The sequence below is a fragment of the Schistocerca nitens genome, chromosome 11 (assembly GCF_023898315.1).
Source record: "Schistocerca nitens isolate TAMUIC-IGC-003100 chromosome 11, iqSchNite1.1, whole genome shotgun sequence".
NCBI lineage: Eukaryota > Metazoa > Arthropoda > Insecta > Orthoptera > Acrididae > Schistocerca > Schistocerca nitens.
The window spans coordinates 140,910,936-140,934,526 of record NC_064624.1 but is presented as its reverse complement, the minus strand read 5'-3'; the positions used below and the strand labels follow the sequence as shown (position 1 = coordinate 140,934,526).

Genomic DNA, 23,591 nt, shown 5'->3' with positions numbered 1-23,591 from the left:
GCAACAGTTGTTTTAAATTCTTCTGTAAACGGCATGCAGGAGAAGATGTGTTATGTACCAAGTGCCGTTATTCGTTTAGGTACTGATATAGATAACATTTGGACACTTCCATGTTTCGTTTTCATTATTTTTGTTTCTGACTGATGGCATGTAGAGTCGTTATTTATGTTAAGCGGAAGTTATGAGAAACCCCATAGTATATCTAGGTTTTTTTATGTAAGCCTTTTTTTGCAATAATGTATCATTCCAAAGTAACATACTAAAAATTTTTGTAAAATATGAAACATAGGACTTAAAGTTAAACAAATAACCCAATGTAAAATTTTTACTCAATAAAAGTTTATTTAATTTTGAAATAAAATTTATTTTAATACAATCATTAGGCATTTACATATGAATTATATCTTTTATGGGGATTGTGTTGAACTTTTATTCAGGGGTCTATTTGGACCCGCGATTATAGTTACGGTCGTTAAAATATCGCTTCCAGTTAAGTGTTAACATCCATGCATTCTAATAATCAAAATCCGAACATTCGATTCACGCCAAATCTCTATAATGAGGTAATGGTTTCGATGGACGACATATGCTTCTCAGTCCCTAACAAACTATTGGAAATGGCTGCTTCGAATCGAGCCTCAAACAACGTTTTCGTTCGCAATAAGCAATGGGAAACACTCTGTGACGTTGACTAATTGGGCACATCTGTTCAAACGAATCTTCTGGGATTGCTTCCAGAACAACATATAGTCTATGACACAACCATGCGTGCAATTACAAGTCAATGTCGTTGATAGTATATCCTACATGCCCCAGGAGGCAAAATCAGAACGCTGTCCGTTTCATTTATTTTGAAAAACACATGGTCGGAACAAAGTAGTACCCTTGCAGCTGCGTCATCTGGAACAGCAGCAACTGTTTTCGATAGTGGCCAAACACCGCTTTCAGCAACAAAATTACTGTCGACTGTTCAATCAGTCCGATATCTCCATCCAGTACCCACAAAACTACTGTAATGGGTACAGAACTCCAATCACGTCAGCTCATTATGAGGGACGAATGCACTACAGAGCAAAAAAGAGCTCATCGTATTCTCAGAGTTGAGAGAAAATGAAGAGCACTTTGGTGGCGCACTCGCCTTCTTGTCTGCTGCTTCTTGACAAAGCTCTATCAGTTGTACCTCATTCAGAAGCCACTGATGAAGTGAAAGCACTTCTCAAATTATCGGCATTATAGAAACATATGCAAAACTGACTTTGGAGACGAATACCAATGAGAAACAGCTACATGATGCATTTGCTGAACGTTATGCAGCACAGTTGTTCTATATTTGTAATGGAAGAATAACAACCGACAAATCAACACAATGCATCACATTAGCAACGAACTTCCGCAAAGCCACAGCAATCATATACGAAATTATGCTTAAATTTTTCAAAATATCCCACAGAATTACAAAAATCGTGAGAGATGGGCGATGCAGTTCTTTGTACACAACTACTCCTTTACAGGTATTCCTTCTTATTGAATTAGTTGGATGAAGTAGTGCAAATGAGCAGAAAACAAGAGCAGCAATAATAACCCACAAACTAATAATTAGAAAAATGTGTGTGAATTCCTAAGGGACCAAACTAAGGTCATCGGTCCCTAGACTTACACACTACTTAAACTGACTTATGCTACGAACAACACACACACCCATGCCCGAGTGTGTACTCGAACCTCCGGCGGGAGAGGCTGCGCAGTCCGTGACATGGCGCCTAAACCGCGTGGCCACTCCGCGTGGCGATAATTAGAAAGTAAAATTTAATAATTTCATTGCCTACAAAACTGAACACATTGATGATGCTTGTGGATAGGCCAGGAGCCTCACCTGTGTGAGCCGGCCGAAGTGGCCGTGCGGTTAAAGGCGCTGCAGTCTGGAACCGCAAGACCGCTACGGTCGCAGGTTCGCATCCTGCCTCGGGCATGGATGTTTGTGATGTCCTTAGGTTAGTTAGGTTTAACTAGTTCTAAGTTCTAGGGGACTAATGACCTCAGCAGTTGAGTCCCATAGTGCTCAGAGCCATTTGAACCATTTTTTTCACCTGTGTGGAGTCCAGCCACTTGTTGCAAGGCTTTTCAGGTGAAGTCAATTCGGCGCCTGTGTGTCGATTGGGATGAAATGATGTTGAAGTCAACACGACACCCAGTCCCTAAGTGGAGAAAATGTCAGCTATGCCTCACTGACCACTTTTTTTTACCATGTTCCTCACATTCTTGACTATACCTAGGCATACAAAGGAAAAGAAGATGTTAATGCCATCACCACTCTCATCCTAAACTTAATAAGAAACCCCCCCCCCCCCCAAAAAAAAATCTCCTCAACTTCATGTGTAGCCCCAGTTAATAAGACACCTTCAACATCTACCAAAGGGGAAAGGAGGATACAACGAATGTGTTTTTAAGCTATCTCCGTTGCACCGGCACATCCACACAAAGACTGGCGATAGCCTTCAGCATCATCGGGAGATAATCTGGGTAGTATGGATGCGTTAGTAAATCACTGATGTACATCTTTTCCCAAGTGTGTGTGATAACTGTTCAGGGGATAGATTCTGTGAAATCGAAGAAAGGAAGGTATGTCGCTGTTCCTGGCATGTATGATCCAGTTGCGAAGGTGGTTACAGAAAGCACCCTTGAGAATGTTCGATAAATATTGTTGGTTCTTAGAGTTCTTGACAACTGCAAAATGACAAAGGTACTGCCACAAATTGAGGGACGACCACCAAACAGGTAGTAGGCGGCGTGTCCGCTAATCCGAGCCCCTGATTGAGTCTTAGTCCACAGGAAACAGTCCATGTCTGTGAAGAGCTTTTGGGCTGTGATGATGTCAGGAGTCATGTGTGAAATGAAAGTCGACATCTGATGGACCAAAGGCCAAACATCACTCGCCTCGCCTTCACAGCCGTCGTTGTAGGCCACATGTGCTATACAATGGCGATACTACGAGGTGCATCCAGTGTTGAACCGACTTTGTAACCTGCTACCCATTAACCATCATGTATCAGATGGACTGGACATCTGACGCAATAGTAAGGGCCAGCACTTCCCTCCATACAGTATTCCACGAGACAAGAGGTTGTTTCTCCTCAATCACATTCAGCGATTGCAGTGAGGTATATACTATCCTGGCCATCAGTAGATGTGGAGGGAGAAGCAGGGTCCAGATGTAATTGTATTCATGAAAGAAATAGCTCCAGCAGGAAAAGAGCGTTGGGACATCAGAAGTCCAAATACGTTGCCACATCTTGACATCAAAGAATTTAAAGAGGACAGTTGCTCAATGTTGGAGATGACAAAGACTGAGGCCTCCTTTGCCCTTCACGAGGGTGGGGGACTCATAGCTGACCTTAAACAACATGTCAATGTCGCTAACATGTGTCTAGCCATTGAGAACGAGGTGGGAAAAGTCTGGTCCATGTGCAGGATTTGCGATGCAACATAAACGTTTGCGTACTGTGTCCATTTTAGATGTGCAGGGTTCAGAGTCAATGGTAAAATAGCTCTGCCTGGAGCCAGCATAATAAGCGCCTATTGTTGAGGGCGACAAATCGCCCCAAGTTGGCTGTAAATATCAATGCCTCGACATCTTATCACATCAGGGACCTGCAGCAGAGTAATGCATTCAGCAGGCAGCCCACGTCCTATAGGCAACGCGTGAGATTTGTAAATGTTAATGACAGTGTCTGAAGCAATTCCCTTGTACTCCACTCACTTCAGTGCTACTTGAACATCGTTTCTGTTGCGCAGGACAAGGACCAGGTCACCCACAGACTCACTGAGGACTTAGCGGCGGCTACAAAGTAATAGTTCCATGGCGAGAACGTACAGGACTTTGGAAAGAGCATCTGCCACACCAATCCTTGTACCAGGATGAATGGCATAAGTCGATCATTATGTAGGATCCAAGATGTTGCGCACCAGAGCTGTCTGGGAATCCCATATTCCACACCAATGTTGCCAGATAAGAGTGATGAACCCTTTGGAAGGCCTATCTGAAATCAAGGTAGGCCAGGACTCCCATCAGACACGATGTCTGCATAAGCACAGTAATGTTACAGTACCGACATAAGGCAGTGCAGATGTTGTGACTGCCTCCTAAAGACGTCTGATTGTGGGAGACCACAAAGCAGGCAACCCTTCTCAGGTGTGGTGTAAAAAGTCAAGTGAAGATCTTCATGTCAGAGTTCTGGAGCAACAGGGATCAATAGACACTGATGCTTCCACTCTTCAAGGAAGCCGAGAGGGTGCTGGATTTCCACATTGCCTCCATGAGCTGTCGGCATTCAGCCAAATGTTGGAGAGATACTTTCAGTTTCCAGGGGCATCGAGGGGCTGAAGTGCCTATATAGGCTGCATGGTTGGAAAAACCAATGGGCTATATTTCAGCTGCTCATATTCCTCAAACAGTGGGGCTTGAGAGATAGATGCCGTGTATGTGGATGGGAATTGCTGGTATGGTGTGTGAAACCCTCCCTATCGCCATGTACTTATTCCCACGCGTCAATGAGTCGAAAGTCCGCCTCCGGTAACTGAGTGGTCAGCGCAATAGAATGCCAATCCTAAGGGCCTGGGTTCGATTCCCGGCTGGTCAAAGATTTTCTCCTCTCAGGGACCGGGTGTTGTGTTGTCCTCATCATCGTCATTTCATCCCCATCGACCCGCAAGTCGCCGAAGTGGCGTCAAATCGAAAGACTTGCACCTGGCGAATGGTCTACCTGATGTGAGGCCCTAGGCATACGACATTTATGTTTTAATGAATCGTGGAGAGGGCCTGATATTGTGTATAGTCGGCAGATGGTGTAGATGTTTAATTTCTGATGCCATGGAGAGTGAGTGCCATTCCGCTTCTGTCAGGGAGAATCTTAGGCATGAGAGGTGTATCTGAAAGAGCTGACGAAATACATGACATAGATCTCCGGGAGGAGGGCTATGTCTGCACCTGCTGTGTTCTGTGAGCCTTGTAACATCGTCAGTTTATGGTGCGCATTGGTGTTGTTGACATTTAGCATGGACTTTCAGTATTATTTAGTCCCCGTGCCCACCTGGGACGTTACATGCACTCTGACAGTGGCTGTCCACGGTACACAAGCTGTGGCATCTGTAGCATTGTCAGTCACTGTGTTGTTGCTCTGCCCTATAACTCCGTCTGGACACTCCCTTCGGTAGCACAAGGCGGTAGTGCGGTGTCATCCCCTACCTCATATTCCCAGAAGCTCATTACTATAGATGTTTTGTCGTCTGCTGTGCAAACAAGTGGAGTCGGTACCAAAAGAGTTATGCCACCTGGAATACACGCAAAAAGGATTGGCACCACTGTGTCATTATGACATTAAGCAATCATGGGAAAAGGTGTCAGAGGACTTGGTGTCATCAGACATTTGGTCCTCACCAGGCACCACCTGTTAAAGGTAGTCATCCAATGGTCACAGTGCCATTTCTGGCTTTTGCATTGAGGCTTTTGTTTGCAAACATGCTTTTCAGAGTTATGGCAGCAACTGTCCATTGGCTCAATGGCTGACAGAAGCAAAGGCAGAAGTCGGTACAACACTAGGAGCGATTTCTGTGTTGTTGTCATCGATGCTAGGCAGGAGAGTGTCTCCTTCCGTTAACAGTTCTGGTTCCAGTGATGTGATAAGTGCCAGATCAGTCTCTGCGTTGGCAGTCATTATCTGTAATGGATCATGTGAGTAGTGCTGAAGATCAGTAGTTTGTGCTGTGACCACAGCACCAGTGATAGGATGGACAGTGGACGTCGCAATGGGGGCAGCTTCGTTGAGCGGTGTCTCTCCAGGCCAGCGCCAGGGGCAGTTTTGGATGAATGTGCTTCCTAGTTGCAGTAAGCACAGGTCCGGGGCTGCATGTCGTATGGGACGATGGCCCTGCATCGACCTATAACCAGGTATAATGGTACATGCTTCACTAATTCAAATTTCAGTTGACGGACACTATTGAGAACAGATTAGGTATGAAAGGTTTTCCATCTGTCGGCCTGGTGACAGCATACATTGCCATATGGCTTGGAAGACGACATGACGATGTCTGGTGGGACCTCAATCGGGAGCTCAAAGACCCTAATCGAATGGAGGCCCCTCCATGTCCGTCAGGGTCCTTGAGGTTTGGCACGTAGTGGATCTCAATGTCGGTGCACAATTCTTCGGTGCGCATATTGACACCTACAATGTTTACAGTAATGGAAAAGTGAATGCCAGTTACATCCCGTGGGTCCAGGCGAAGGTCATCCCGTACAACTCAATTTCAAAAGGTCGTAGCCGTGCATATTCAACTTGAAAAGTGATCCTGGTCGCTGCCCGGCGTTCAGTGTGCGCCACGGCTCGCTCGTAACAGGGAGCAGTGCGCGGAGCCGCGGTGGGAAGTGAACAAAGAAATCGAGCTCGTGCACTCCACGACGGGCGGGACGCGAATAGATATCGGCGCGTCATGGCTATGGGAGCCGAACAATCACTCAGTCATGGAGGCGGACTATGAAACTGAATGACCTTTAAAAACAAGCCAGGCTGCATAATTCTATGATTTTTTCACGTGCAGTCTTTTTGACGCAGTGGGCTGAGCGTTTTCAGTTTTAACCTAGGTATTAAGTTGGGAATCCGGGAAGTAGGAAGCACTATGGATGAAATTATTCTCCTTACCACCAAGATCGATTATCTGCTATCTAATTTTCTATCTGACAAGGTCTAGAAATAGGGAAAACTCGCTCTTATTAAATATTACACAAAAATTAAGTCTTAACAGGAGAAGGAAATATTTAGGTACAGGTACTGTAGACCGAGGTGTACTAAGCCTACTAACGGAATGGCTTCTCTCTTCTATCCAACGCAGTTCGCACAGTTCGGCACTGGATCCTCAACTTAAGTAAGAGGACATGTAACGGGACATCCTCCTCTAGCATTACTTTTTCATAGCAGTACTTGTCGATACCAGTATTATTTTCCGAATCTTGGACAGGTCAATATTATCTCAGCTGCCTTTCTGAAAACTTTCATATACTTTCATACGTAGTATGTAATATTTCTAGCTAAAATTTATGAAACGGAATTACCTTATAGCCGGCCGTTGGGGCCGAGCGGTTCTAGGCGCTTCAGTCTGGAATCGCGCGAGCGCTACGGTCCCAGGTTTGAATCCTGCCTCGGGCATGGATGTGTGTGATGTCCTTAGGTTAGTCAGGTTTAAGTAGTTCTAAGTTCTAGGGGACTGATGACCTCAGATGTTGAGTACCATAGTGCTCAAAGCCATTTGAACCAATTACTTCACAAAATATTTTAGTTTCGGTGTCATAATCGACAAGTACTAGTTCTGAATGAATAGTTAAAATAATTTTTTTTTTACAAACATTTGAAATAACGAGTTACTGTCACACTTAAAATTTTTCTAATTAATTACGCAATCCTGTACTGTTTTCTATGTTGATTTCTGGATTCATTTATGAAACAATAATCGAAATTAATTATGTAAATAAATGTAGTAAGAATTCATTTGTTAACCAAAATTGTAAACCCTTTGGAATATTGCTACTTCTGCAGAGTGAGAGAGTCGTAAGCATGTCTGTGATCGGACGTATTTTTGTGCGAACACTTTAATTTCGGCTTCGTTAATGCGAAAAATCAAAATTCTGTATGGTATACTACAATATGAGAAAATATATTTGTGTAAAAAACCTGCTGCAACCACAATTTTCAGATGTATTTGGTTTAAACCAAGTGCGAGGAGCTGATGTATACATTTATATCTTCAAAGAATTCGATCCCTAGACAAGAAGAACTGGAGACAAGTAAAAAGGACAAGCTAAGTAATTTAGAACGTTAACTGTAATCTTCGTTCCTCTCAAATCTTCATAAAATCTTTTGCCTTATGTGGACAACATGAACTACGCATCCTTAAACATACCTATTCATGTGCATGTAAACCAAAGTATCGGGCGAAGCGACTATATATCTATACACTGATACTGCAATGAATCAGAATGAAGCTCCTAAAAATTCAACCAAATTGCTAAATTCACTTCATTTGCCAGGCCTTCCGTTGCACGGTTTAACGCTGGAAATCTGCTTAGCTGACATTCTTCTTCGAATCATAAAGCCACTACGATTTTCCAATGATAATATCATTGAAACCACACGTTTAAATGGGAACATTGCAGGAGAAGATATACTGTTGCTTCACAACTCAATGATTCCAGCAGATATGCCACTCGAGTTGAAACGTTTGCTGTTTCCGGTTGCGGCTCACATTTTGAGAAACCAGCAGCAAAGCACAGGAACTTTCGCTGCAAGTGTGATTACTAAATTAGGCAAATACATGCTTCTCACATGCTGCATGTAGCCCGATGACACGTTGGAAAACCTTCTGATTTATTCGTGTCCGCACCAGATGGAGAAACTAAAAATACTGTATATAAAAAAAAATATTTCACTACACAGATCTTACATACAAACACTTCCTTTGATTGAATGGCAATGGAACGCATGCACAGTACTGGACACAACTCGAAAATCGAACCTTAAGTAATTAACGTGGCTCAAATAAAAGTAGTGCATTGGTCTGCGTATATCCAACAATAATTATGAAAGGAAGACAATTAACTGCGAGCAGTGCTTTTAAAGAAGAACATGTGCATTGAAGGGGAAGACATGTGACAAGAACATTTAATGATTAAGACTAGTAAGTTATGTCTAGATATATGTACAAACTACATAATCACGGAAACGTTTTCCGTGTTGTTACAAATGTATGGAAGGAAAAGTTAACAGGCAATACGCAAAGAACGTGTATGTCTGTGTATACAGTGAGATTTATGATGATTTATCTAGACTGTAGTGCCAAAGAAACTGGTATAGGCATGCGTATTCAAATACGGGGATATGTAAACAGGCAGAACACGGCGCTGCGGTCGGCAACGCTTGTATAAGTCAACAAGTGTGGTCCCGGCGGAGGTTCGAGTCCTCCCTTGGGCATGGGTGTGTGTGTTTGTCCTTAGGATAATTTAGGTTAAGTGGTGTGTAAGCTTAGGGACTGATGACCTTAGCAGTTAAGTCCCATAAGATTTCACACACATTTGAACACATTTTTGACAACAAGTGGTAGGGGTAGTTGTTAGATCAGTTATGCTGCTTTTAATGGCACATTATCAAGATGTAAGTGGGTTTGAACGTGGTGTTATAGTCGGCGCAGGAGTGATGGGAAACAGCATCTCCGAGGTAGCGATGAAGTGGGGAATTTCCCGTACAACCATTTGGCACAACGTAACTGAAGTGCCATGCTTCCGCAAATTGCTGTAGATTTTAATGCTGGGCAATCAACAAGAGTCAGGCTGCAAACCATTCAAGGAAGCATCATCGATAACGGACTTCGGAGCCGAAGGCCCACTAGCGTACCCTAGATGACAGCATGACGCCTCGCCTGGACCAGTCAACAACGACAATGGACTGTTGATCACTCTAAACGTATTGCCTGGTTGGGCGAGTCTAGTTTCAAATTGTATCGAGTGGTTGAAGTATGGAGACAACCTCAGGAATCCATCGACCCTGTATGTCAGCAGGAGATTGTTCAACTTGGTCGATGCTCTGTAATGGTGTGGGGCGTGTGCTGTTGGAGCGATATGGGACCTCTACTACGTCTGGACACGACTCTGACAGGTGACACGTACATAAGCTTCCTGTCTGATCAGCTGCATCCATTCGTGTCCATTGTACATTCAGACAGACTTGGGCAATTCCAGAAGGGCAATACGACACGCCACACGTCCAGAATTGCTACAGAATGGCTCCAGGAACTCTCTTCTGAGTTTAGACACTTCCACTGGTCACCATACTCCTCAGAAACGAACATTATTGAGCATAAGTGAGATTCCTTGCAACGTGCTGCTCAGAAGAAATCTCCACCCCTTCGTACTCCTACGGAATTAAGGACAGCCGGACAGCCTTGCAGGATTCATGGTGTCAGTTCCCTCCAGCACTACTTCAGACATTAGTCGAGTCCGTGCCACGTCGTGTTGCGGCACTTCTGCGGGCTCGTGGGGCCCTACACGAGATTTCTTTGGTTCTTCAGTGTATATAACATTCAAATGCTTAGTGTGTGTAGTTAGTTACACGTACAGATCGTTCACTTTCCTACATGTAGACATACATAATGTAATGGGTATAACTGCTGATATTTCTACTGGTGACTGAGAAAAGTGTACTAAACAATATTATATCAGTACTTGCGCTATTTGCAGACTAATAATTATGGCTGTTAGTGGTCGTACGTTTTAGAGGGATTATTATTTGCAAGTACACATGGCACAAGCAAGCCATTGAAAGTGTACTTTTCTATGGGCAGCAGATCTGGTACTGAAGGGTGGATGCGTAGAGGCAAAATCAAAGTCTATAGTGACAGGCGTAATCCATTTTACTTACAATTACGACGGCGAAGTACACAAGATATATAAACAAACTGAAAAAAGTATATATGGTTGCTAAATACTTAAGTGGCTATGCAATTTAAGTTAATCATATTAATCTTTAATTTGTGTCTCAGAAATCTTTAATTTTTGTGTCAGAAAAATCTGGTAACAAACAGATATAAATTGCATACTGGAGAGACGTCTTTCGTTATTCTGAAGTGAGACCATACATTATAGATAAATCCTAGTGAATTAACAAAATACACACAACAGTATAATGTTCACTGACGAAAGAAAGATACTGAAGCAATGGCCTGTTCTCTGTTGACCACACAGGGGCAGAAACGAAACTGAGAGACGTATTGTGAAAACATCACCGAGTTTTTGAGCATCGTTGAACAGGGTGTGTAGTCTCCAGACGGACTTGCATTTAGAGCAAAACATCTTTCCAACCCTGATTCCTTGGCCACCAAGTTGTCTTGGCGTGGAATACGACGACCATGGTGAGGTACAGCTCTCTTTCCTCGGCAGGGAGCAGCCTGTCAGCTCTCCTGTAGGCGTGGCGGCCACAGGGAGACATACGACGACAGCATTTAATGAGTAAGCACTGTAAGTTGTGTGTGGATATACGTACAAAGAGACATAACCATAAAAATACTTGCCAAAGGCAATTTATATACACTCCTGGAAATGGAAAAAAGAACACATTGACACCGGTGTGTCAGACCCACCATACTTGCTCCGGACACTGCGAGAGGGCTGTACAAGCAATGATCACACGCACGGCACAGCGGACACACCAGGAAACGCGGTGTTGGCCGTCGAATGGCGCTAGCTGCGCAGCATTTGTGCACCACCGCCGTCAGTGTCAGCCAGTTTGCCGTGGCATACGGAGCTCCATCGCAGTCTTTAACACTGGTAGCATGCCGCGACAGCGTGGACGTGAACCGTATGTGCAGTTGACGGACTTTGAGCGAGGGCGTATAGTGGGCATGCGGGAGGCCGGGTGGATGTACCGCCGAATTGCTCAACACGTGGGGCGTGAGGTCTCCACAGTACATCGATGTTGTCGCCAGTGGTCGGCGGAAGGTGCACGTGCCCGTCGACCTGGGACCGGATCGCAGCGACGCACGGATGCACGCCGAGACCGTAGGATCCTACGCAGTGCCGTAGGGGACCGCACCGCCACTTCCCAGCAAATTAGGGACACTGTTGCTCCTGGGGTATCGGCGAGGACCATTCGCAACCGTCTCCATGAAGCTGGGCTACGGTCCCGCACACCGTTAGGCCGTCTTCCGCTCACGCCCCAACATCGTGCAGCCCGCCTCCAGTGGTGTCGCGACAGGCGTGAATGGAGGGACGAATGGAGACGTGTCGTCTTCAGCGATGAGAGTCGCTTCTGCCTTGGTGCCAATGATGGTCGTATGCGTGTTTGGCGCCGTGCAGGTGAGCGCCACAATCAGGACTGCATACGACCGAGGCACACAGGGCCAACACCCGGCATCGTGGTGTGGGGAGCGATCTCCTACACTGGCCGTACACCACTGGTGACCGTCGAGGGGACACTGAATAGTGCACGGTACATCCAAACCGTCATCGAACCCATCGTTCTACCATTCCTAGACCGGCAAGGGAACTTGCTGTTCCAACAGGACAATGCACGTCCGCATGTATCCCGTGCCACCCAACGTGCTCTAGAAGGTGTAAGTCAACTACCCTGGCCAGCAAGATCTCCGGATCTGTCCCCCATTGAGCATGTTTGGGACTGGATGAAGCGTCGTCTCACGCGGTCTGCACGTCCAGCACGAACGCTGGTCCAACTGAGGCGCCAGGTGGAAATGGCATGGCAAGCCGTTCCACAGGACTACATCCAGCATCTCTACGATCGTCTCCATGGGAGAATAGCAGCCTGCATTGCTGCGAAAGATGGATATACACTGTACTAGTGCCGACATTGTGCATGCTCTGTTGCCTGTGTCTATGTGCCTGTGGTTCTGTCAGTGTGATCATGTGATGTATCTGACCCCAGAAATGTGTCAATAAAGTTTCCCCTTCCTGGGACAATGAATTCACGGTGTTCTTATTTCAATTTCCAGGAGTGTACGTTGTCCGTGTGGTTGCAAATGTGTGAAAGAAAAAGCCAACACACAATGCACAAAAGTTCCATATGTGTACGTATGCAGTGATTCTGTATACGTGTTCACCTCGGAAGTGCCGAGGTGTAAGCTGCTGTGAATCAGCAGCTTAAATACCCAAACGCCACCTTTATTAACCCTTTAGCGAGAGGCAGACGACGGAGACTTTTTTGTCCGAGCACCCCTTTCCATGGTCTTAGACTTGGCGCACGGCTCAGCTCCAGAAACAGGTGTTCCTCCAGCAGCAGTGCGTGTCTGTGGCCAATCACTGGCACTGAGGACAGTTGACGGTGATCAAGGAACAGCGACAGGTCATACATAAAGCACGCCAGTGGCGAGACGCAATCAATACCTCCACTGCACGATTAACAACGGTGAAGTCATTGATGACAGTGCCACTAAAGCAGAGTTATTAAACAGGTTTTCCGAAACTAATTCACCAAAGAAGACGAAGTAAATATTTCTGAATTCCGATAAAGAACAACTGCCTAGATGAGAAACATAGATGTAGAGACATCCACGGTGTAGCAAAGCAGGTTAAATCACTTAATAAAGGCAAGGCTTACAGTCCAGATTGTACCCCACTCAGGTTCACTTCCGATTATGCTGATGCTACAGCTCCATATATAGGAATTATATACAACCGCCTGCTCACAGAAAGTTCCGTACCTAAATACTGGAAAGTTGCTCAAGTCTCACCAATACCCAAGAAGGAAAGTAGGAGTAATCCACTGAATTACAGGCCCACAGCACTAACGTCGATTTGCAGTAGGGTTTTGGAACATTATGAATTACCTCGAAGAAAACGATTTATTGACACATAGACATGTTGTTGTTGTTGTGGTCCTCAGTCCTGAGACTGGTTTGATGGAGCTCTCCATCTCCCAGTACCTACTGCAACCTACATCCTTCTGAATCTGCTTAGTGTATTCATCTCTTGGTCTCCCTCTACGATTTTTATCCTCCACACTGCCCTCCAACGCTAAATTTGTGATCCCTTGATGCCTCAGGACATGTCCTACCAACCGGTCCCTTCTTCTAGTCAAGTTGTGCCACAAACTTCTCTTCTCCCCAGTCCTATTCAATACCTCCTCATTAGTTACGTGATCTACCCACCTAATCTTCAACATTCTTCTGTAGCACCACATTTCGAAAGCTTCTATTCTCTTCTTGTCCAAACTGTTTATCGTCTTTGTTTCACTTCCATACATGGCTACACTCCATACAAATACTTTCAGAAACAACTTCCTGACACTTAAATCTATAATCGACGTTAACAAATTTTTCTTCTTCAGAAACGATTTCCTTGCCATTGCCAGTCTACATTTTATATCCTCTCTACTTCGACCATCATCAGTTATTTTACTCCCCAAATAGCAAAACTCCTTTACTACTTTAAGTGTCTCATTTCCTAATCTAATTCCCTCAGCATCACCCGACTTAATTCGACTACATTCCATTATCCTCGTTTTGCTTTTGTTGATGTTCATCTTATATCCTCCTTTCAAGACACTGTCCATTCCGTTCAACTGCTCTGGCTCTGAGCACTATGGGACTCAACTGCTGTGGTCATAAGTCCCCTAGAACTTAGAACTACTTAAACCTAACTAACCTAAGGACATCACACACATCCATGCCCGAGGCAGGATTCGAACCTGCGACCGTAGCAGTCGCACGGTTCCGGACTGCGCGCCTAGAACCGCGAGACCACCGCGGCCGGCTTCAACTGCTCTTCCAAGTCCTTTGTTGTCTCTGATAGAATTACAATGCCATCGGCAAACCTCAAAGTTTTTATTTCTTCTCCATGGATTTTAATACCTACTCCAAATTTTTCTTTTGTTTCCTTTACTGCTTCCACAATATACAGATTGAATGACATCGGGGAGAGGCTACAACTGTGTCTCACTCCCTTCCCAACCATTGCTTCCCTCTCATGCCCCTCGACTCTTATAACTGCCATCTGGTTTCTGTACAAATTATAAATAGCCTTTCGCTCCCTGTATTTTACCCCTGCCACCTTTAGAATTTGAAAGAGAGTATCCAGTCAACATTGTCAAAAGCCTTCTCTAAGTCTACAAATGCTAGAAACGTAGGTTTGCCTTTCCTTAATCTTCCTTCTAAGATAAGTCGTAAGGTCAGTATTGCCTCACGGATACAAAACACTGAAACACAACTACCTCTTTATACTCATGAAGTAATGAGTGCTCTCGACAGGGGATGTGAAACTGATTCCATATTTTTAGATTTCCAGAAGACTTTCGACACCGTTCCTGACATGCGTCTTCTAACCAAACTGCATGAATATGGAAAATCGCCTCAGTTGTGCGACTGGCTTCGCGATTTCCTCTCAGTAAGATCACAGTCCGTAGTAATAGACGGAAGGTCATCGAGTGAAACAGAAGCAATATCCTGCGTTCCCCAAGGAAGTGTTATAGGCCATCTGTTGTTGCCGAGCGGGATAGCCGCGCGGTCTGGGGCGTCTTGTCACGCTCCCTGTGACGCCCCCCGTCGGAGGTTCAAGTCCTCCATCGGGCATGGGTCTGTGTGTCGTCCTTAGCGTAAGTTACTTTATGATAGATTAAATAGCGTGTAAGCTTGGATGACCTCAGCAGTTTGGTCCCATAAGACCTTACCACAAATTTCCAAATTTTTCCCTCCGTTGTTCCTGAACAATATTAACGACATAGGAGACAATCTGAGTAGCCCTCTCGGATTGTTTGCAAATGATGCTGTTATTTACCGTCTTGTTAAGTCATCAGATGACCAAAACAAAGAGCAAAATGATTTAGATAAGATATCTGTATGTTGCGAAAAGTGGCAATTGAAGCTGAATAAAGAAAAGAGTGAAGTTATTCACATGAGTGCAAAAGAAATCCAAAGAAATTTTGATTACGCGATAAGTCACACTTAATATAAAGGCTGTAAATCCAACTAAATACTTGGGGATTACCATTACAAATAACCTAAATTGGAACGATCACATAGATAATTTTTTGCTTAGAGCAAACCAAAGACTGCAGTTCATTGGCAGAACGCTTAAAAGCTGCAACAGCTTTACTAAAGAGACTGCTTACACCAGGCTTGTCCGTCCTATTCTGGAGTATTGCTGTGCGGTGTGGGATCCCCATCGGGAGGGACTGATGGACGACGTAACAGTACTGCGCTCGTTTTTCATTCATAATTGACTCTTGTCTTCCAAAGCTGAAAAAAAAATGTATTTGCCTAAGGTGAAAGACGTAAGAGCAATACACTGGCGTATGTTTACGATTATTTGGTTTATTAAGGAAAGGCAAGCCTACGTTTCTAGCATCTGTAGACTTAGAGAAAGCTTCTGACAATGTTGACTGGAATACTCTCTTTCAAATTCTGAAGGCGACAGGGGTCAAATACAGCGAGTGAATGGCTATTTACAATTTGTACAGAAACCAGATGGCAGTTATAAGAGTCGAGGGGTATGAAAGGCAAACAGTGGTTGAAAATGGAGTGAGACATGGTTGTAGCCCATCCCCAACATCATTCAGTCTATGTACTGAGCAAGCAGTAAAGAAAACAAAAGAAAAGTTCAGACTAGGAATTTAAATCCGAAGAAGAAATAAAAGCTTTGAGGTTTGCCAATGACATTGGAATTCTCTCAGAGAGAGCAAAGGACCTGGAAGAGCAGTCGAATGGAACGGACAGTGTCTTCAAAGGCGGATAAAAGATGAACTTAAACAAAAGCGAAACGATGATAATGGGAAGTAGTCGAATTAAATAAGGTGAGGCTGAGGGGATTAGATTAGCAAACGAGGCACTTAAAGTAGTAGATGACTTTTGCTATTTGGGGAGCAAATTAACTGATGATGGTGGAAGTAGAGAGGATTTAAATGTAGACTGGCAATGACAAGGAAAGCGTTTCAAAAGAAGAGAAATTTGTTAACATCGAGTATAGTTTTAAACGTCAGGAAGTCGTTTCTGAAAGAATTTTTATGGAGTGTAGCTGTGTATGGATGTGAAACATGGACGATAAATAGTTTATACAAGAAGAGAATAGAATCTTTCGAAATGTGGTGCTACAGGAGGATGCTGAAGATTAAATGGGTATACCTCGTAACTAATCTGGAGGTACTGAATAGGATTGGGGAGAAGGGAAATTTGTGGCACAAATTGATTAGAAGAAGGGATCTGTTGGTCTGCCTTTTTTTTGAGGCATCAAGGTTATCACCAGTTCAGTATTGGAGAGCAGTGTGGAGGGAGACCAAGATATGAATACATTAAGTAGATAGCCGTAGGTACTTTGAGATGAAGGAGCTTACATAGGATAGAGCAGCATCAAACCAGAACTGAAGACCACAACAACAATAACAAAATGTTTACGATAGAAATCAGTAAGGACAATCAGGGTGACAATGCGAGATTGAAATTTTCACACTGCAGCAGAGTGTGTGCTGATATGAAACTTCCTGGCATATTAAAAGGGTGTGCCGGACCGAGACAAGAACTAAAGACCTTTGGCTTTTGTGGGCAAGTGCTCTACCATCTGAGCTACCCAAGCAGAACTCACGTCCCCTCCTATGGGTTTCAGTTCTACCAGTACCTCGTCTCCTACCTTCCAAACTTCACATAAGCTCTTCTGCGAATCTTGCAAGGCTAGCACTCCAAAAAAGAAAGGATATTGCGGTGACATAGCTTAGGCACAGCCTGGGGTATGTTTGCAGACTGAAATTTTCACTCTGCAGCGGAGTGTACGCTGATATGAAACTTCCTGGCAGGAGTGCTAGTGAAGTTTGGAAGGTAGGAGACGAGGTACTGGCAGAACTGAAGCCCAGAGGACGGGACGTGAGTCGTGGTTGGGTAGCCCAGTCGACAGATCAGTTGCCTGCAAAAGGCAAAGGTCCTGAGTTCGAGTCTCGATCCGGCACACAGTTTTAATCTGCCAGGAAGTTTGATGGTGACAATTATTGACCTACATGAAATGAAATCTTCATAGCTTCTGAACGGTTTCCTTTATGACGTTCAAATTGCACTGTTGGCTGCGGGGGATGAAGGGAGTGTGCGTATGCACGTGCGCCTGGTTGTTGTCGGCTATGTGCACGAGAAAACGTCACGGTACAGCGTACCTGAACATATACCACTTGTGAAGGCCTACTACACGAGCAATAACAGCCCAAATGCGGCTCAAAGGAAGTGGTGCGACCGAGATCAAGATGAAGACAACCGGTCCGTGTGTGCTAAAAATCAAGATGCTGACAGTGTTCGCAATGTCGGTGGACCAAAACGGATGTAAACGCCTGAAAACATCAAGATGACAAGCGCTGTGTATCAAACCAGCCCCAGGAAATCTATCAGACGAGCTGCACAACAGCGGGGAATCAACTGGGAGGCACTGCGACGTATAGTTGTTGAAGACCTGCATCTTTTCCCATATAAAATTCAAACTCCTCAGCCATTAAGCACGAGGGCCATGCAACAGCAGTTTTGTTTCGCCTACACTCTTGTCTCCAGAATTGACGAACAGGACTTTGATGTGAATATGGTTTCATTTCGCCCCTAAGCCCACATTTATTTGGATGGGTTTGTCAATAAGCGAAATTGGCGCATTTGGTGGACTGAGACTGCGCATTCGGTGATCGAGAAGTCTCTTCACCCTCAACGGGTGACTGTGTGGTGTGCAGTCTCCAGTCACGGAATAATCACTGCAATATTCTTTTGGTGACTACCGAACGGTACATAAAGGTTTTGGAAGATGATATCATCACGATTATCCAAAGTTACCCTCATTTCGATAAGATGTGATTCATGCAAGATAGTGCTCGATCCCTTCGAAGCAGGGAAGTGTTTGATGTCCTGGAGGAGCATTCTGGGGACCGCATTCTGGCTCTGGTGTACCCAGGAGGCACGGGCATGGGCCTCGATTGGCCTCCATGTTCTCTGGATCTGAATACATCGACTTCTTTCGGTGGGGCTATATTAAGGTCAAGGTGTACAGCAATAGCCCAGAGACTGTTGCTGAGCTGAAAACAGACATTCAGGAGGTCATCGCCAGCATCGATTTTCCGACACTTCAGCGGGTCACGCAGAATTTCGCTATTCATCTGCGCCACCTCATCGTCAATGACGGCAGGCACATCGAAGATGTCATAACCTTAATCCGAATATATGTAGTCACGTTTACATTTTGAATAAATTGTAACACGCCGAACTTTGTAACTAATTAACATTTTTTTTCTTCTTTATATACAGTCAGCCAGAAAAGGCTGAGGAACGAAAACTATTACTTATGTGTTTATTTTATAACTAATAATTCATCACATATGTTGTACAACTTTCAGCTTAGCATAGGGTTACTTTAAGTGTTAAAATGTTTATAGTCGGTGGCTATACACATAGCAGAATGACGAGCGGTCGTTAAAATTCTCTAAGCACTATGGTACTTAACATCTGATGGCATTACTCCCTTAGAACTACTTAAACCTAATTAACCTAAGGACATCCCACACATCCATGCCGGAGGCAGGATTCGAACCTGCGACTGTAGCATGAGCGCGATTCCGGACTGAAGCGCCTAGAACCGCTCGGCCACAGCTTCCGCCTCGTCGCAACTATGTCAGTCACTGTTACAGTGTAGATCGCTGCACATGTCGCTGTAATCTCCTGGCGAAGTTCCTCCAGCGTGCGAAGTTCCTCCAGTTCCCCACAAGTAAATGTCCGTAGGTGTTAGATCTGGCGACCGTGGAGGGAACTCAATGGGTCTTCTTCATCCAGTCCAATGCCCCAGCCACGGGACACGATGGGAATTAGAATGCCCATCAAACACCCCATGTTGTTGTCGGCCACTTTTATTTGTATGGATTCGTTAGTAAGTGAAATTGGCACGGTTGGGGGCTGAGAGTCAGTATTTGGCGATCGAGATGTCACTTCACCCTCAATGGGAGACTGTGTGGTGTGCAATGTCCACTCATGGATTATCCAAATTCACCATGGAGGTGCACTTTTGGGTCAATTCTGGTTCGGATGCAGACAGAGACCACTAGCATGGGCCTAGATTGTATTCACTTTCAGATAAAACAGCTATGCCATGCATACCTGCTATATTCTCCTGTATTACTACATGTAACACTTCTCCCCCTTCCTAAGTACCTGTTCGTTGAATAGATTAAAGATAATTGTTTATAGTACACCACCCAGCCGGACTCATTTGTGAACATGCGTAGAACCTGTGTAGAGTGCACTCCAATGGAAGTCTTCTCTTTTATTATACAGCTTCCACATAACATATCACTTTCTATGCATATTCCTACTCTCTCCTGTACCTCAAACTTTATTTGGCCATTTTACATCATGAGACGTTTCCTGTATACCTCCAAAGCTATGTATTTACAATTTCAAATTAAGTTTAATGATATTACTGCTTCTTGGATTCTTCGTTTTTTTCCGAATCCTAACTGACTTTCTGATAATCCTGTGTCAACTGTTCGAAGACAGTGGAAGCTTTTATTTGATAAGGCATTCACAAGTAAGCTAAGACTTCGGTAATTTTCGTATTTTAGGACATTCCTCCATTAAGGCCAAATATCGTATAATGTTTTTCTAGAATCTGAGGGCAAATTCCCCTGTTTCTATATGTTATGCTAGGGAGTATTTAACAGATTTCTAATTCCAGTTCTTCCACGTTCGACATAGTCAGCTAGAATGTTGTCTTTCCCAGGGCTTTTTTGTTTCTCGGATTTTCAGAGCTAGCTGATAGAAAATAAGTGCAATAAATAATAGTAATTTAAAATGCCATTTAAAGGATCAACCTAATCGTCTAAAGTAGTAACTGGAACTTTAACTATTTTCAGCGCTAATAACAGCTTGTAATGAAGAACTTACACCAACAAAGGTCAATTATCGGTACCATCTGCAACAATTTGGTAGGGTGTCATCAATTATCAAATGATGGAAAAAATGTGTGTTGAAAATATGACATATTCTCTATGACTGTCCCTGACATATCCCCCTACAGTAATGGCTCCCAACCTTTCTGAGACCATTATCCCAGAGTGCAAACAGACACTAGCTAGAGCTCCACCTCCCCCACCCCACCCCCCTACCCACCCAAACACACACACTAAGTCATCATCTTTAGCAATTAACTAAACTCCACTAAGAAGAATATTTCCTTCGAACATTTTTATTTTGAAACTGATGAAAGATAAATGATACTTAGCTTTTGTAGACGTTTTATTAAACCTCAGACTAATGTGTCAATTATACAATTGGTACTTCTGATTTGTAATGATGTAGCCTTTCTCATTGCGTCTAAGACTACTCAAAAATGGAAGTTAACTAACTGTCTGCAGTAAAGTTATGCACTTGTTACAAAACTTGTTTCCTCTACACCACTTCTCTCTCTATTGACACTTGTGTCACCCTCACCCTGCACCTTTACTTAAAATCAATCAAGTGAAAATTCGTGCACTCTACTTACTGTTTCTGAATTACTTGATTGCTGGACTCCTTACTTCTGCAGTGTCAGAAATCGAAAGATTTTAACTTGCCAACGCTTTGTGTCTGACTAGGTGCCAAAAATGATAATAAAAATAAAGTACTGTACACATCTTACACTACAATAGTAGCCACTACATAGTAAGTGTTGAGTTGAAGTTTAATATTTTTTCATTTACTATTATGAACTGAGTGATGACGAAATTTCTGGTCATTTGCTAAAAATTTTTATGAGATATTGAAGCATATGTGATCTATATGTCTCGATTTCTCCATCATGGTACAAAGTGAAAACTATTGTGTGCAGCTGGAGGATAATGTGTGGAAGATGAAGTTCATACATTCGTTCGACAAGCTGTAGCATGCACCACGTTGTGTCATTCATTACTTCTATTATTTGAAAATAAAAATTAATTAATGTTAACTTATGTAATAACTATTACATTGTTGTGAAATAGTAATGATAAACATGATCTTTTAGAAATAATTTAGTATTGTGAGCGAAACACAGTTGGACACAGTTGTTTGTACCCCACATAAAATTTAATTTTATCCACTGGGGGAGGGGGCCGTTATGCCACTACCCTACAAAATATTGGGTGTTGTCATGTTGGAATATGTGAGAAGTTGCCATCAAGCTATGCCCGCCACCTCTATATCATGTTTCTAGAAAGCCATTCCAGACTGTGACAGCAGTTAGTTGATCCCCTGTATCAGTTCCTGGAGAGAAACATGCTGGGTTAGCGGTTAAGGGCAGAGGGGTACTATTTCAGACATAAAATATCATTGTTTTCTTAAATAAGTGCAGAAATTGGGACTGTGTGTTGAATAAAATATGCTCTTAGTTTTGTGCTAGATCTCCATTTTGATACTTTGAGCAAGTAATTGTACAAAGAGACAAATGATAGGAGGACTGTATTCCTTCCATGGCATTTATTACAAGCAAATAGGGAAGTTTTAAGAGGAGATGTAATAGATTTTCAAAAGTATTATTTCCTTCATCTACACTAATCTATGTTGTGTGTGAATTTTATCCTGATGGCAGCTTTATAAATGCCTTTAAATTGATAAAATGATTAACTCTGCACTGGCAGCCACTCCCACCTGTCCCTTGGGAAACTGTGTTCCAGAATCCCTCACAGTGGGACGAGTTCAGGAGGCTGAGGAGGCCACGGCCGTGGATCTGGGTGCCCTGCTGGACGCCGGGGACGGCGCTGTGGTGACTCTGCTGGCCGGGGACACGCGGCTTGTGGCTCACAAGGCTGTCTTAGCCGCCAGGAGTCCCGTGTTTGCGGACATGGTCCGTCGTGTCACTGTAGAGGGCAGCAGCAGCCAGCTCGTACTCTCGGACACAGAGGGTCCTGTGCTGCGCCAGGTGCTGGCATACCTCTACACCCTGCAGGTGCCCCAGCTGTCCAGCATGGCCCCACAGCTGCTGGTCGCCGCCGACGTATACGGCCTGTCGGTACTGAAAGCACACTGTGAGCAACAGGTGGTCGCCCAGCTGTCTGTCGAGACTGCGGCAGCTGCAGGTGTTATCGCGATTAGGCATTCCGCCAACAGGCTGAAGCAGGCCGCCGTCGCCTTCATAAAGGCCCACATGCTCCGTGTGATGGCGACGCAGGGCTGGACTGAGGCTGTAGTTAACGACCCACAAACTGTTGTGGAGTTGACTCATCTGATTGCAGAGACACCGACAGACACCAGGTAAGCGTGAGACAAGTTACAATTCTACGTTACACAACGATAAGTGTGCGTACTGCCAGGCCTACAATGTCCACCACAAAGTTTAATTAGATGTGCATGCGCAGTAAAATACGCTACTACTGATATCCATTTTCTTGTATACAGTATGTGATCAAATGTATCCAGACACCTGGCTGAATATGACTTACAAATTCAATGAAACACTCCATCAGTAATGCTGGACTTCAGTGTGGTGTTGGTCCACCCTTAGCCTTGATCTCAGCTTCCACTCTCGCAGCCATACGTTCAATCAGGTGCTGGATCGTTTTTGGGGAATGGCAGCTCATTCTACATGGAGTGCTGCACTGAAGGGAGGTATCGATGTTGGTCGGTGAGACCTGACACGAAGCTGGCTTTCCAATATATCCCAGATGTGTCCTGTAGCGTTCAGGTCGGGACTCTGTGCGGGCCAGTCCTTCACAAAGACGTTACTGTCATGCAACCACTCGGCCACAGCCCATGCATTATGAAAAGATGCTCTTTCATGTTGAAAGATGTAATCGCCATCCCTGAACTGCTCTTGAACAGTTGGAAACAAGAAGGCGCTTAAAACATGAATGTAGGGCTGTGCTGTGATAGTGCCACGCAAATCAACAGGGGGTGCAAGCACCTTCCATGACAAATACGACCATATCATAAAACCACCGCCTCCGAATTTTACTGTTGCCACTACACATGCTGGCAGAGAGCGTTCACAGGGCATTCACCATACCCACACCTTTCCATCCGATTGGCACATTGTGTACCATGATGAGTCACTCCACACAACGTTTTTCCACTGTTCAATCGTCCAATGCTTACGC

At 44.3% G+C, this 23,591-nt stretch overlaps 1 protein-coding gene across 6 annotated transcripts in view; it reads left to right on the top strand.

Annotated features, from left to right (window-relative positions):
* The window catches only part of LOC126212802 (poly [ADP-ribose] polymerase tankyrase-1-like), a 325,028-nt gene that overhangs the window by 275,678 nt on the left and 25,759 nt on the right, over positions 1–23,591 (top strand). For all 6 annotated transcript variants that reach the window (XM_049940206.1, XM_049940208.1, XM_049940209.1 and 3 more), the window contains exon 3: positions 22,173–22,749. In XM_049940206.1, coding sequence (XP_049796163.1) covers positions 22,173–22,749 — 577 coding nt within the window. The remainder of the gene's footprint in view (positions 1–22,172; positions 22,750–23,591) is intronic.